This window comes from Thunnus thynnus, chromosome 10 (assembly GCF_963924715.1).
Source record: "Thunnus thynnus chromosome 10, fThuThy2.1, whole genome shotgun sequence".
Taxonomy (NCBI): Eukaryota; Metazoa; Chordata; class Actinopteri; order Scombriformes; family Scombridae; genus Thunnus; species Thunnus thynnus.
The window spans coordinates 17,633,439-17,649,890 of NC_089526.1; the positions used below are offsets into that span (position 1 = coordinate 17,633,439).

Below are 16,452 nucleotides of genomic sequence, written 5' to 3' on the forward strand. Positions count from 1 at the left end.
ACTACATGACTGAAAGGATGTATTTCCTCTGTCCACTGTTCTCTCTGTAAATAAAACACACACACACTCACAGGGACCGCTCAGAGCTGGTGATTGGAGATGACAATCTGGTCATGTTGACCATCAGTGCAGTGAACCAAGGAGAGGGAGCCTACGAGACAGAGCTCCACACGCTGATACCACCAGAGGCCGACTACATCGGATTGGAGCGTAGGGTTGAGGTAAACACACACCCACACACACTGCATACAAATTGGCCTGAAATCAATTAGTCTGGTTTGATGTTAGGAGTCAGTAGGGTGGATACTGATAATTGACATTTAGGACTGAAGCACTTGTCTTATCACGATTGAAGCATGCTCCAATTGACCATATGAAATGAGGAAGTAAGCTATTTGAGGCGGCGGTTACAATATGACATCACATCCTGTTGTGTCTCATCGGTGTGTTTTTGTTTTGAGTGATTAAGGCAAGGCTATCGGCAGGGTATGCTTTACTGGCAACAGCCCAAAAGCCCCTATTATGATTTACAAGCTACATTAGTGACCACGGAAATGGATAGGGTCAAATGCTGTGTGTGTGTGTGTGTGTGTGCGTGTGTGTGTGTGTGTGTGTGTGTGTGTGTGTGTGTGTGTGAGTGTGTTTATGTCTGTGTGTGTTTGCACTCTTGTGTGCACTAATGAGTGTGTAATGGAGCAGTTTAATTGATGAGGTTGTTACTGTCAGAGCATTCATCACTCTTCCTCTGCTGCCCTCCATCTCTTTTTCACTCCCTCTCTCCCTTCCCCCTTTGATGGTGTTATACTTCCCTCCCTTGTTCTTCCTTTCCTCTTGACTCTCGCTGCTCCCTATTTGTCACTTTCATTCACTTTATCATGTCATCTTATTCACTTTTCTTGTCTTTTCCTCTCTTTTCTTTTTCATTTCGCATCATCTCCTCTCCTCTCTTCTCCTAGACGCTGTCTCAGTTAAATTGCGAGTACAAGATGGTCAATGAGTCACGGATGGTTGTGTGTGACCTCGGGAATCCGATGGTGGCTGGGACGGAGGTGAGTTATCACACACAAAAGCACACAAGCACACTTTTCTCTGAAACATCCTTTCAAACGTCCAAGTTAAGAAGCTGCGAGTGTTACTCGTCAGGTTTAATTCACGCTGATTGATGGTTTCCAATGATTACTGATCATCACCTTGACCCTCATTCCACACTCTGACTCCCTTGACTATGCGTCAGACTAAATGTGTGTGTGCCTAAGTATGCATCGGTGTATAATAATAATAATCCATTTAGCTCATAGACGGCTGACACATGCAGGAAGCCAAGGCTTTGTAAAGTAAAGAGTGGTCCTTTCCGACATGAAATTCAACCATGTTGGTGTATGTGTACCACAAAGCATGTGACATGTGCTTCAGTGTACGTGTGTGTGTGTGTGTGTGAAGTATTACTGTGAATGTAGGATCTTACTAAAGGTGTCAAGGCCGGCACAGAGGTGTGTTTGAGCTCTGGAGGTGACACATGGCATTCTGATAAATCAATTATGTGGTCATGTTTCACTGTTGGGGGAGGAGAGCATAACAAGGCATGTGAAGGGGACAAGAGGCATGTGTTTGTGTGTGTGTATGTGTGTGTGTGTGCGCTCTCCAGCCGTCCAGATGTTTCCCATATTTAACTCTACCCTTGCCCCGTTGGACGCTCAGGAATCTGTGAGCTTATGCAGAACATACTTCCATGTACCCCATACAGACTCTGGTGATATTGTGCAACTAAATAGTTCTCATCACCGGAGTTCATTCCTTGTGCCTCATGACACAGCTGTGGTGCGTCACTGTGCAGGGTGATCAGAGTAGGAAGTACTTCAAGGCCTCAAGGAAAGCTGGCTGTGGCTTCAATTTTTGTGCCCATCTGCTGGCCTGCATCCCCCTCTTGTTTCCCTTTCTTTCTTTGTCTTCTTTTCAGTTCAGTTAGCTTTAGAAGATTTAAGCAAAATTCAAGCACAAAGCAAGTTTTAGTGGCAATTATGGTTTGATGCCAACTAGAAACCACAAGTTTATTTAAATAAACAATGTTTCAATCCCAGTCGGATCTTCATTCAGTCAAAAAAATTTGACTCTTTTAACTAGGGATGATTATTTTCATTATTGATTAATTTGGAGATTATTTTCTCCATTAATCGATTAATTGTTTTGTCTATAAAATGTCAGAAAACAATAAAAAAATGCAGGTTATCATATCTTATAGCCCAACCAGATGCCTTCAAATGTCTTTGTTGTGTTTGTTTTGTCTGATCAGTCCAAAATCCAAAGATATTCAATTTACTTTCCTGTTTGACACATAAACGTTTCAAACCTCTCCATTTGACAAGTTGCAATTACCAAATTCATGGCATTTTTCCTTAAAAAATTACTAAAACAATTATATGATTATCAAAATAGTAAATTTTCTGTTGATCGACTAATCAATTAATTGACTAATTGTAGCAGCTGTACTTTTAACCCAATGAAGATCCGACTAGTACCCTTGAAACATCCATTTAAATAAACGTGTGCTTTGGAGTCAGTTTGCAGGTTTAACTTTTTTCATTGATGCTGCGATTCCATAGCGTCGCACCTACCTGTGAGGAGTGTAAAATTACACTTCTTTTATAGAAATCAATAATAATAACATTCAAGTATGGCTGAGGGATAATTCAATATCATTGTCTGTCTACTTTTAGTGAAATCCAATTGCAAGGATATGATTATATTGTGTTATCATTTTACAAAACAATGCATAATATGATTGAAAACAAAAAACAAGAACTGAGTTTTTGCTGTACACGTGAAGAGTTTGGTTGGTGATGTATAACATTGGGACAGTGTTTGATATGAAACACTCCCTGTAGGCTTGAAAGGAACTGCAACAGAGGTCGGCTTGAATTCTTATTGGTTGCCATGAATTCCGATGGCGACAAGTCTTCATGGCTGTCAAAAAGTATCAAAACATCCTCAGAAAGTCCCCAAACCACTACTTCAACACAACCCACTTCTCAGTATTGTTCCAAACAATCAGCGTTTTGCCAGAATATTGCTAATTAAAAAAATATGTCTTCCGTCAGAGCTTTATGGGGGGAATTAGCACAACACAGAAGCCATATTGTGCCATATTGTGACAAGAGAATAATTGTTTGGAATATATTTACTGTACAGATGGACAACAAAGAATTTGACTACATCGCAAGAGTGCTTTGAGAAAGTTTTTGTGGATGTTTTGATTATTTTCCTCCACCGTGAAAATATGCAATCCATTGTAACCAACATGAATTCAAGCTGACCCCAGTTGTTGGTCTCTCTGAAGAACAAAACTACAAACTTTTAACAGCCACATTTCGAGCCTTGGGTAGAGTGTTGGATGTTTATAAAACAGATTTAATGACTTTTAAGACACGTAGTCGGCTTCTTTGCCTTTTCCGACTTTTGATGGAACCTCCTCCTCCCCTGTCTGCAGCGGGGAGTATCAGAGCTGATAGTGACGTCCTCTCCCTGACCGACTCACAATCATTTGCTCTCCATCTCTTTAGATCTTCCCTGCCTGGCTCTTCTCCTCCAGTCTCGCTAATGTGTCCCATAAAGACGGCCTGACTTTGTAGTCCCCCACCCACCACCACCACCAACCCTCCTCCCGCCTCTTGAAGTGTTACTGCGAGTCTGCATGCTGTCATTTCCCTCTCAGGACCATATGTTTGACCTGTTGTTCAGTAGATCTCATATTCATGTACACACACACTGTTGTCGTACAGTCGATGATGAACTAAATCTTCCATGTGTTTTGAGTTAGCCTGGAGGACAGGGGATTTAAATCGGGGAGAGACAAGGAACTTAAATGCAGCTTTTAAGTGTGTGTCTGTGTGTGTAGTCTGGATTTTCTCAGATTTTAGATTTCTGCTGTTGTCAACACATACACACACAGAACTGAACTTCTGCCTATGTCACAACAGAAGAAGATCTAGTTAGGGGTTTTTCTGCCTCTTACTGGACACTTTGACACATGTTGTGGCCTTTGATGTGCAGACCCATCGCCCTTCTCTTTCTTTTCTCTCTGTCATCTCTCTTTAACTGTCCTCCTCTTTTTTCTGTCACATGTTTTTTATATACGTTCTCTGGTTTTGCGTTTTCTCTCCCAGCTGTCTGTTGGTTTGCGGTTCTCTGTCCAAAGGCTGGAAAATGCCGGACCAAAGATAAGCTTTGAGCTACAGATCCACAGGTGACACACCCACCCACACTCAAAGCTCACACACACTCACACACCCACACAAAGAGCTGTTTGTATTTCCTCTAAGCCATGTAAATAAGTTCTGTGTCTGTCCTGATCCTGTCACTGTCTGTGGTTTGATGGAAATAACCGCAGAGACAGAACAAGACAGATGGCCCAGAGGAACACCAGAGAGGAGACGAACTCTACACAACATGTCCACTGTTTGCTTCATTGTAGTGACTTTGATAAATCACATCATGAGACACACACATACTGTTAAATATGGGCCAGGGATTTTTTTTAAGACAGTTGAACATAAAAATACAGCTTTATTATGCGCTTTCCTGAGCCTTTGCTGTCACTCATGTTGTATCGCAGCTTTCAACACGCATGCCATTCACCAGACATTATGTTAAATTCAGTTAAATTCACAGTCAGTGTGGTTTGTGTTTAATTTTATGCCTTTAAACTGACTGTGACTAAACTCACTGTGATTCTCTCCACAGCTCCAACAAAGATAACTCTGACAGCAACCTAGTCAGTTTGAATCTGTCCATCGTTGCCAAAGCTCAACTCGATTTACGTGGGTGAGTCTAGCATCCTTGCATGTGAGAGTATGGCGTCTTCTCTGAGAAACAGTGACAAAAATTCTTTGTTGTTGTGTTTGGTACCCAGAGATTCTACTGATCTGGTTTCAGTCTGAACTTTTTGGTGTTTGAAGAATATTATTGCTCCTTTTGTATTGTTTAAATTTGTGGATTCTGTTTATATACAGATGGAAAACAGCATGAAAACACATTTCCAGAAATAAATTTGAACTGATCATGTACACATGGGATACTTATGAGCCTTTGACATGTTCACGGATGCCCATATGCCTGCTGACACACACACGAACACACATATACACTTCAAAGCTTGGAGTCTTGCATGTCGTTGTTTGGGTGTGGTCAGCTATACACACAAACACAGGAGGACCTGGGATGAGAGAGACGAGGACATACAAGTTCCTGTGTTTGTGTTGTGACCGTGACCTGCTTCAGCTGTGTCCATTTTAGCATTTTATTTTTTTGCGTTTTAAAATCTAACTCACTGTTGTTATAATACACAGTGATAACATGTAGTTGCTGGAACACAATCATGTATAAAAGTATACAGATTTTACTAGTTCAGTAGCACATTCATTTACCTTGTTACCACATGCTAACTGTTATAGGTAACATATTTTCCACCTAAATTGGCAAATACGTTTTCCCACTAAGGTCAGGCTACCTCAAAATCTTCGTTATGACATTATCAAATTGGGCAGAGTCAGTTTTGCAGTAGTTAAATTTCCAAACCAGGCGCAGTTGACAACAGCATTAATTGTAAAAATGACATATATATTACTGACTGTCAATATGCAGTGTATATGAATGTGTTGACAGCTCAAAAATAGTACAAATAAAGACAACTTTTCTCTTGCAGACAGGTGTGCAATCTTACCATTATACTCACTACCCATATCTACATTACTTTAAAAGAGTTATTGGCCACTGTAGTTATTCATTGTCTCTGTTCTGGCCATGACAGTCCTTTTTTTATGTAAAAAAATTACTCCACAGTTCAACTAGAGCTAATTTGTGACTTCAGTAATCTGAGTTAGCTAAATCAAACAGGTATTTTCCAAAGTTATTGTCCTTTTAGAATGAAGTTTTTACTTTGTGAATTGCTGAGCCGTGGTGGAGTTGCGTGTATGACTGACAAAAAATCCAAACCTTTACTTTCACATGTATATTGTGTGAATCATAAGCGTAGGTGACTGAGCTATTCTCCTCCCTACAGGGTGTCTCATCCCTCTCAGGTGGTGCTGCCATTCCCACGCTGGGAACCGAAAGACAAGCCTGTCAAAGAGGACGATGTGGGACCACAAGTAACGCATATCTATGAGGTAAATGCACTCCTTTGCATCGAAAGAAAGCGGATGTGCCGAGTCTGCTGCGATGAGGAAGGGAAAACGTGTATTCAAAGAAGAAGTATTGGGCTGTGTGGTTTTGTTTGTGTTGTTGTTGGTCAGAAAACATGTCTACTGTACATGCGGCCTGTTAAGATAAAAAGAGTGTGGAAAGTTGTTAATTAGGCTACAGCAAGAGGGGGGCTCTGTAGGTGAAGTAAACAGTAACACACACACACACATGCGCGCGTGCACACACACACACACATAGTAAAACCAGTAGCTCTATAAAGAATTGAGGTCTGGCTGATCAAAGGTTTCCAGCACAGGAGTTAATTACTGCTGTGAAGGCGGGAAAGAGAGAGAAAGAGGGAAAACAGGGAAGGGAACACGGGAGGAAGGCAAGAAGCAAGGAGGAAGGGAGGGTTGTTCTTAAGACTGGACATAGACTAATGAGTGATAATTGTTGAGAGGGAAAACAAGGTCAAACAGAGGTAGAGACAAATAGACAGAAGGAGGGAGGATGGCAGACAGACTGGCGGCAGTTTACAATAGGGGTATGAGTGTGTGTGTGTGCTGTACATGTGATTGCTTTTTGTTTTTAAGGGACGGCAGCTTCATTGAACCGGAGTGCAGCAGTGTCTGGCGTGTCCTGCAGCTGATAATGATTTTCATTTGCGGTTCTTTTCCCAGTTGGCAGCTGCTTCTAGTTAGAGAGGACAGAGTTTTTGCTCTCGCAGAATTCCTGCCCCGCAGCACCAGGATCATGTCCTGTTTGGATGACTTGCTTCAGTGTTAATGACCACATGTGTGTGTGTGTGTGTGAGAGAGAAAGAGCACAGATCAGTGTGAAAAAAAGAGGATTTATTAAACTGATGGTTCATTTAAGCTCATAATTCATTTATCCTAATTTTAATGCAGAATGATGAGCCAGGTGATGCTGTGGGTTTTACTTGTCTCTTGTTTCAGTCCCCAGTGCCTGAAAGGCTGAGTTAGTATTATCTTAAGTAAAACACAGGTGGCCTGTGTCATCATCGCACAGTTATGATAACCTAATTATAGCCTCAGTCACTTGAGACCTACTAATAAGACAGAGGAGAGCAAAAAACTGACAACTTTCTTTTTTTTTTTCTTTATTTCTCTCCGTCTCCAGCTCCATAACTCTGGTCCCAGCAGTATTCGGGAAGCTGAGCTTCAGGTAGGCTGGCCTTCCCGTTTCCGTGACGAGAACCTGCTGTATGCCATGGAGATTCAAACTGACGGACCAATTAGCTGCCGGACGAACACCAGCCTCAACCCGCTTGGCCTTCAGGTAACACTAAAATATATGAACATATACAAGCTAATGCATGCAGACACATATTCAAAAACACATTTTGAAACGCTGGTATGTAATTAACATTCTGCCTGTGGCTGGAATGAATATGTCAACTTTTAATGTGTATACTGTGGAAAGCATTTAACACCAATTTACCTCATTTGCTCACAAAACATGCATATCTTCAAACCACCAAACCTATTGTGACTTCAAATTTTATTTATTATATCGCTAGTGGCTTATTTAAAACATAATTCTACCCGTTGTTCTGGCTGCCCTCCACATTCTTTGGCAGTTCGCTCAAAATGACGAGGATTGAGAATTGCGTTTACTAGCAGAAATTAGAGGTGGAGTAGTTTTTAATATCTATGATATCATCTGTAATCTGAGTAATTTAAAAAGAAAACATGCAGTCATTTCAAAAAGTGCACAATTATGTCTGAATGTGAAATGCTACAAGCCGCAATCATCTATGATAACAAAATTTGTCAAATATACAGCACATGAAGCACCAAGGTCACATTTTTCTTTCTTTTCCACATGTTCTTAATAATTTGCTTAATGCCAGTTCCACATGTCCACCAGTGTCCCTGTTAATCTTTATGTTTGCCTGAGGACAGTATCGACCACCGTGATCAATACACACAGAGTCAGCAGAATCATTTTTCACCTGAGAGTGAGGAGTGTTATTTCAAGAGTATACGTGTATAAAACTGTATGCTATTTTCTTCAAATTCCCTCCATCCAATTAATCAAGTAACTGATTGTTGGAAAATCTATTGATTGACTATTTTGATATTTATTTGATTGCTCAGGTAATTTGTTAAGTAAGAATAAAAAATTTGCAATATACTATCAATACTTTTGGCAATTCTCTTAGATGTTACTTTAGGCTTTGGTAACCTGAATGTGGTTTCCATTTATCATTATTTTTGACATTTTATAGGCTAGATAATTAATCAATAGTTCAGAAAAAAAATTAGATTAAATAAAAAAAGTTTAGATCAAGATCAACAGTTAGATGGAGCCCAACTGAATGACCAGTAGAAGACATTGTTTAAGCTCCTGATAATTAAAACCAGTTTTCTCTTGTGGAGATGGGACTTCATTTCTGCCTCTATGCCACCCAGCTGCCCTGTAAGGTCATAAAAGTGAACAAGATGACATTTAGTTAAATTTTTACAAGACAGTAATACATCTACATCCAATTATTTGCCAAAATATTGTCACTGTCATCAGTGGCTTGTTTGTGCAGCCAGTCCCTTCGATTTCATCTAAGCTTTTATCCACTGAGACAGTTGCTGTTGCTATGTAGCGATTCCAAAAATAGTTGAGAGGAATAAGCAAGGCACGTCTAACACATCTCATGTGTTATGTTTTTATGTTTTTTGCTCTCACAGACAGTCAGGCTTCGGTCCAAAGTCAAACTCCCAGTAGAGAGAAATAACTGAAATATCTAGCTATTATAGGAACCAATTATCTCTTTCTCAGTACCTGTTACCTGTTTGCTGTGACTTGAGGACATTCAGTCTCGCCGGTTGTCTGTCATCTGTTCAGTTTGACTGCAATCGAGAATCACTTAAACAGTAAAATTCACATTGGGTTCCACAGCTGGAGATGGTGTGTTGCTTTATTACATCTCTTAAAACCTCTTTGAAATCTTACTCCACTAGCACTCTGTCTCCAGGTTCAACATCTCCTTTTCATGGCTTTCTGTGCTGCGTCAGAGTCCATGTGCAATACAGATTACAATACAGTACCACCACTATGTGATAATCAGCATGTTCTGACTAATAACTGTCTTCAAAAGGCCCAAACACATGCTCAGTGAATGTTTAAAAAAAAATATGGACATTGGAACAACTTAGCATTTCCGTTTGTTTTCTGCTTCCATTTCTCACATTTTCAAAAACTTTGATTCTATTCCAACAAATCAAATCTGTAATCCGATAAACACTAAATAGCTCAGCTCTGACTTAATTGCAAACATAAAAGAACAGGATAAAATACAAGAATGTGTGTGTGTTTATGTATGTGTGAATGTTTACTCTAAGAATCTTAATTCTTAATTTATTAATTAATTAAGTTCAGATTATTGTTTCCAGTTGACTTGCTCAAATGCAAAAAGTAAAATAGTCAAAACGTTAACAACTCTCATCTCCTTTCTCCTCATCTCCGTCAGATCTCCTCTCTCCAAGACACACCTGAATTATTGGGCTTCTTGAGGAACACAAGCGCTCCTTCTCACCGCCACAAACGAGCCGTCAATGCCGCTCAAAGCTATAGCGGTAAAACCTTGGTGAGACACATATTTTGTACATGTACATTGAAGTGAATAGGAAGGTGTTTCCAAACCTTTGACTGGTCCTGTACATTCTCTCCAGAAAAGAAACTAAATGAAATGTTCATTAGTGAATCACAGGTGTAGAATATCTCTCTCGCCTCGTTTCTCAACAGAATTGCACTAATATCTCCTGTCTGAGGATCACATGTGTTGTTGGGCGGTTGGATCGAGGGCAGAGTGCAGTAGTCAAAATCCGCTCGAGACTCTGGGCACAAACTTTCTTGCAGGTCAGTGTCTTGGTCTGCCATCTCTTTTCTAAGGTTTATCATCTTGGCTTTGTCATTGTGCAAATTGTAATCTATCACCTGATCTTCATCAGCAGATGGAGTCTGCCCAGTTGTCATGGAATTTTTTTCTGAACCCTTAAAGGACTTTCCTGTCTTGTCAACATAATAACATAAGTAAGAATGTGATTGGTCAAAGGGCACCTTTTAAATAATAATATATTTGTCTTACAGCGACGTAATGACCCCTACATTCTCAACTCTACTGTGTCCTTCATGGTGACAGCCATGCCTTACCGCATCCAACCCCCCACCCTGCCGCAACACACCACCTCGGTAAGATTGAGGCAGTGATGGTAGTGTGTGTGTGTGCATGTTTGTGCCTGGCTATGAGAGAGAGAAACAGGAATGCATCAGTACTTACAGACATATAACTGTTTCTCTTTGTGTTCTCCAGATGGGGACGCTGGTGTTATGGGGGACTCCAGATGTGTCGTTTGCCGTTCCACTCTGGGTCATCATCCTGGCCATACTACTGGGATTGCTGGTGTTGGCCATGCTTACATTAGCCATGTGGAAGGTACACACATGCACACGCATACACACACACACACACACATCAACCACCATCCTCAGCATTCCTTGTGGTAGTTTAATTATCCAATACTACACTAATGGGTAAACTTTTTCCAGTGCGGTTTCTTTGATCGGGCGCGGCCACCAGCTGATGATGACATCTCCGACCAGGAGCAGCTGACATCTGATCAAACAGGAGATGCCTAAGATAATACGTAACAGCCCCTGACAGGAGGACTGTGGGTTTGGAGTGGTGTGCACCTTCTGAGTAGCTTAAATCAGATCTGAGATCTGTGGTTGTTGAACCCTACATTCCCTGGCTGGAGGTCTCCTGCCTCTGTCTTAACAAACCAAACTGAAAGGACAGACTGAAGACAACAGCGCCACACAGACTGGGACCAAAGAACGTGGTTCAAACACAACAGAGTGGGACCAAAACACTTAACAGACTCAGTCACACACACATGTCCATTGTTTATCCATTGAGATGAAGCACCAGAACTGAAGACAGAATGGACTTTGTTGTGAAGACAAAGCTTCACGTTTCTGTAACTGAACGTTTTCCTTTGTATGTCTGTGTAACTGAGGCACAGAGAGACCAATGCACAAGTGCTTTTGTAAGTGTGAAAATGTGCGTGTGTGTGTGTGTGTGTGTGTGTGTGTGTGTGTGTGTGTGTGTGTGTGTGTGTGTGTGTGTGTGTGTGTGTGCAGGTACTGTACATATGTATGTGTTTATTAGATGCCTCTCGTGTCATCCTCTGATTCAGTCTTTCATCTTCTTAATTCATCCCAGTTTTCTTAACTGTGGGTTGTATTCTGATATATCACAAACACGTACAGATGCAGCCACGTGCATAAACACAAAGGCACAAAGTTGATGTGTATATTTATGAATGTATGTGCAATATTTGGGCGTTGCGTGATACTGAAGCTTGTTTACACTGGCATTATTTTATTAGAGCTTAATGTTTCCATTGTCTTTGTATATACTGTAAGTGATTCATTGGTATAATAGATATTAGTATTACTGAACAACAAAAGCAATTGTCTTGATTTATGCCCCAACAAATAACTTTTGAAATGGGATGAAGTGAGGACACAAATAACTTATTGTCTTGATAGAATGACTGTAGAATTTTATCTTTGGAGATTCAGATTTGTGCAGCAAACTTTCTGCCGTGTTAATTCAAGGTTTTGCTTGGCGTGTTTGTGTTGTTTAATTTGGATCTTTTTCTAACGTGGAAGTTGATAGGACTTGCAACAAAAAAAACTAGCTGCAAAGATAAACAGTCCATATCAAAAACACAACACATTGTAGACTGTGTCTGAGACTGCAGACATTACTGCCTGATATGTGTCAACTGTTTGCGTAATGTTAGTCGTTTATCTGATATCATGCACAGGCATGCAGAAGAAAGAGGTCAGGGCATGAACAGTACCCTAAATTTCAAGTTAAATTCTGTCTCATGTTTGAGTCATATTTGGTTTTTTGTATCAAGTGTGAAATTTTATCAGAATAAAGTGTTGTTTGATTACCTGTGATGGAGAGCTGGTTAACCCAAAGTGAAGAAACTGTCAGGAGACCAGGATGTCTTACACAGGAACATTTATTGAAGCTCAGTTGAGGAGAACAGAGTTACAGTACGAGTGAAAACATTGTGTCATACCACTCAATTCTGCTGGTCTACTTCCAGACAAGAGTATTCTTTTCATTTTTTAATTTCATTTTGTATTTACTAAGTGACTCAACTACAAGTTTGCCTGTCCAGCATGACGTTAGAAGTCATCAGTACAATTTCTTAAAAAATAAAAATGCATGTCACTGATCAAATAGTAGTAAGTTTGAATCGTGCTGACATTTTCTTTCTATTACAAAAACGTAAACTTTTATAATTTATAGGTGGCAAAAATCACAACATTTGTGCTTTAATTTGGTTTAATACATAATCACATACCAATGTGTTTCACTTATACATAAGTTTATTTAAACTGTATGTTTTATTAAGTTTCAGTTGTTTCATTTTGTAAATTAAATCACTAAACAGGAAAGTTAGGTAGAAAGTTATCTGATATCTAGTATCTGAAGCAAACTCTGCAAGATGTAATCATACCTAGCCAGTCTGTCTATGAACAGCTTGGTGTTCAATACTGAGGAAGGACTCTTGCTCCCCCAGCTGGTGCAGAGTAGAAACAAACCTGTTTTCTGAAGGAGCAGCACACTCAAAACTTGAAGGAAATACACGTGAGGCAGGACAGGGACCTCTTGTGGCGGTGATGTGTACTTGTCTTTTCAGCTTCAAATTGATACAAGTATTGATTGTTGATTAGTTTCAAGGATATTTTTTCATAGAAGAAAGTTTTCTTTTTTGAGTTCTGTGTTAAAATATTCTTCTGGTCTTTACAACTCTTGTGATACTACAAAGGTGTTTATCTCTCTAATTCTTAGTTCTGTATGCAGCTGCATGTTAGTAGCAATACAAGTCAGTTAAATTACTTCATTACATCCCCCCGCTACAGGATGTCCCAGTCAACTAAGAATTCAGTTTGTGGAAAAAATACTACAGTCTGTAAGTCTGTCTGTAATGCATGCATGGAGATTGATTTTGTGGAGTCACAAAATTAAGTTTTATAAGGTGTGTTTTCTGGTAGCGTTTTCAGTTGTGAGCCATAAACTTGCGGTGGTAAATCTCCAGTCATCTCACTACAGTAAATTCATTATCTCTGTAGCAGCCCCAGACTTTACAACTGCACAGCTTCTTGGCTTTATAAAAATGCTCATGTTTCTCAAGTATTTGCTGGACAGGCACAGGGCAAACACATAACTTACAGAAGCCAGACTTTTGATCTGAGCATCAGCAACTCCTGAGCCTGAGAGTGAAACAGAATAATCCATACAGCACATCTAACTAGTTCAAAGGAACACAGGACATTACAAAACAGAGAGAGGAGGACACAGATATACAGTGTTGTTATTGACTATATAAACCATGTGAAGATGTAATTTTGTGTTTTGTTGCAAAAGGTACAAAATTGAATTGAATTGAGAGTTGGTGAGCAAGACAGAGAGATAATGATGTTAGATTAAATGTTATTTTGTATGGGTAATTTTGATAAGTTATATCTGTACAGTATATTCAAAGTCTATAGATACTGTGGCTCAAATTTAGGCCAATTCATAATATAATATCTAGTTTGCAAATATGTAAAACAATCAGCAGTCATACTGCTGAAAAACACAAAAACATGGAAGCTCATTGCGGCATGAAGATTGTGTTCGAAACCCTGCACGTCGACTGCTGCAGTGTAAGAAATTGAATTAATCTTTGATATTTCCATAATTGCATGAATCCAAACACCATTTTGTCTGCGATGAGTTATTAAAAAACTTAATTTGCATTATTCTACATTAGCAGTACAGCTAGAAAAACAGATCAATTTGAAACACAAAGCAAGTGATCAATCTAGCTGTTTTTCCCCGGCCTCTTTGTATGTTTTTAACATAATCTGAGGCACGATGAGCAGCCAGAAACACATTCAGGCCAAGACCTTTTATAAGGAGGCACTTCATGTGAAACAATACCGTGACTGAAGCAGTTTCAACAACATGCAAAAATCATGCAGCTCATAGGAAATGTCATCCTGATGCCAACAGGAGACCAGATGGTTACAATTTATTTGTGCAGTAAATGTTGAGTTCAACAATCGCAAGATCAACCTGAACAGTTTATATTAGATTATTACCTGAACTGACAAAAACAATAGCAGATAATTTTTTTAAAAAAGAAACACAACATATTTCTTTAGACTCTTTATTCCTTTGAATATATTTGATCAAATTTAAAATCAAACATCTGAAGTAAAGATTTAACAGTTTCTGACTAGCAAACCTCAACACCATCAAAATAGGGGAACATTATTGATACTTACTATATACTGTACGTAGGACATACGGTATCCTAGCTGAGATTTATCCAACAAACAGACCCAAATTACAAAATCACTTTTTAAAAGTCTTTTACTCCAATAATTTCCTGGGTTTTTGAGCTGGTGCAAAAGAAAATATCTTAAGTGAATCAATATCCTACATTTCTGTCAAATAAATGATGGTGTATTTTTGAAACTAAACTTCCAAGGTCTGTACATGGGGATCAGTGTTTATCCTCTCCACTGGCAACATAATGGAAGACTTTGGCTATTTACAAATCGCTGAGATGTTGCACTGTTAGTGTACAAGTTATCTCAGGCATGCTGTACATTACTTCTGTGTATTAGTTAGACTAACACCCCACCCCACCCCACATGTCAAAGTGCAATTCGGCGCTTATACACCATTTTCAACATTATTTAGAAATGGCTCTGAAATGTACATATTTTAAGGGGCCTACTGTTGGTTAAGCATATTTGTGAGTAAAAGGGGAATATTATCATTGAACCTTTCCTACAGGCTGATTCAAAGGTCTAATTTAAAGCCCCTATCAACCTGTAGTCCACCCACTCAGATGTTTTCACTTTGTTGGTCTGATTAGACCTCCTCTCAGCACTGTGAGGACATGCACTGTGCTTGATTGACACCTTTAAAATTGAAGTTAACCGAGTTTAGTGACTTCATGTAATTCACGACATAGCTCCTACCAACTTCAACCTGAGCAAAGGTCTAATTAGCCAGAATAATTATGTGTGCAGGGCCTTTTAATGGAATAGTTTGACACTTTGGGAAATAGATTTATTCAGTTTCTTTCCAAGAGTTAGATGAGAAGATTATACCACTCTCATGTACTCATCGAGGTATCATTCTTCTCATCTGACTCTCGGCAAGAAAGCGAACGAGCACATTTCCCGTAGTGTTGAATTTTTCCTTTGAGCATCGATCCCAGATCTCATAGATTTATCTGTGTCATGATGTCATTTTAAGGTCAGTATTTGAAAATTGATAATTTCTTATGGAGGAAATACCAACACATTCCAGGCTCACAGAGAGAAAATGGCTACAAAGACAAACTGATGAAATAGTAGCTCTACGTTTATAACAGTGAAGAATATAAGACCACATAGTTTTGGAGGAGAACAGTCACTGGGCAGTGTTTAGCCTGAGCAGTCAAACACAAACAGAAGAGAACAGTCTGGTTACTGGGTTTACAATAAACACCTTTAAGGATTTATAAAAGCTTCATGGCTATTATGATAAACTGCAGTTCATATTAACACATCCTGTATTCTACAGTGTGCAAGTCAAATTAAACTCTGAGCAGGCCAAATTATGTAGATGTTCCCAAAGAACTAACACATTCATGAACATTAGATTAATACCTGAACTGATAAAAACCATGGCAGGGCCACTTGATATTGGTGAGTTAATGGAATGATTGAAGAAGGAGGCGCTGTGGCACATACAGTACATAGGCTACATAAGGGTTAGAATATCTATACACACACTGTACACTTTCTAGGATACAATTTCCTGTACATGATCAACACTAGCTAACTAGTTAACTCTACAACTCTCTCTTTCTTTCTCTGAATAGTAGCTCTATCAATCATCAAAAATAAAGTTGAGATAGTTTTCCCCATGTGTGTTTACATTCCCTGCTCCGGTATAATGTTTTCTGTCAATGACACACATGTAGGACATGGTGTGATGAAAAACAGTCAGTTGATTATTCTCATAATATCTAATAGCTGAGGAACAGGGACACCACCACAACACTCCCGCTGGATGCTTCATCAAAGTGCTGCTGCTCAGAACTCACACACACACACACACACACACACACACACACACACACATACACAAACATACACGTGATTTTGAACGCACACATACTGTCT

At 39.5% G+C, this 16,452-nt stretch overlaps 1 protein-coding gene across 2 annotated transcripts in view; it reads left to right on the top strand.

Moving 5' to 3' along the window:
* itga8 (integrin, alpha 8) overlaps nt 1-13,633 on the top strand; it is a 41,925-nt gene extending 28,292 nt beyond the window's left edge. The window contains exons 20-31 of one of the 2 annotated variants that reach the window (XR_010930413.1): nt 74-221; nt 957-1,049; nt 4,161-4,240; nt 4,738-4,818; nt 6,056-6,161; nt 7,318-7,476; nt 9,665-9,781; nt 9,940-10,053; nt 10,285-10,386; nt 10,508-10,630; nt 10,744-11,307; nt 11,338-13,633. Coding sequence is in view for 1 of the 2 variants with exons in the window: in XM_067601640.1 (XP_067457741.1) it covers nt 74-221; nt 957-1,049; nt 4,161-4,240; nt 4,738-4,818; nt 6,056-6,161; nt 7,318-7,476; nt 9,665-9,781; nt 9,940-10,053; nt 10,285-10,386; nt 10,508-10,630; nt 10,744-10,833 (1,213 nt within the window). In the remaining variant the exon portion in view is untranslated. Of the gene's footprint in view, nt 1-73; nt 222-956; nt 1,050-4,160; nt 4,241-4,737; nt 4,819-6,055; nt 6,162-7,317; nt 7,477-9,664; nt 9,782-9,939; nt 10,054-10,284; nt 10,387-10,507; nt 10,631-10,743 lie in introns of both variants that reach the window. The other variant, XM_067601640.1, reaches the window with a different exon arrangement.
* Nucleotides 13,634-16,452: the final 2,819 nt, after the last annotated feature.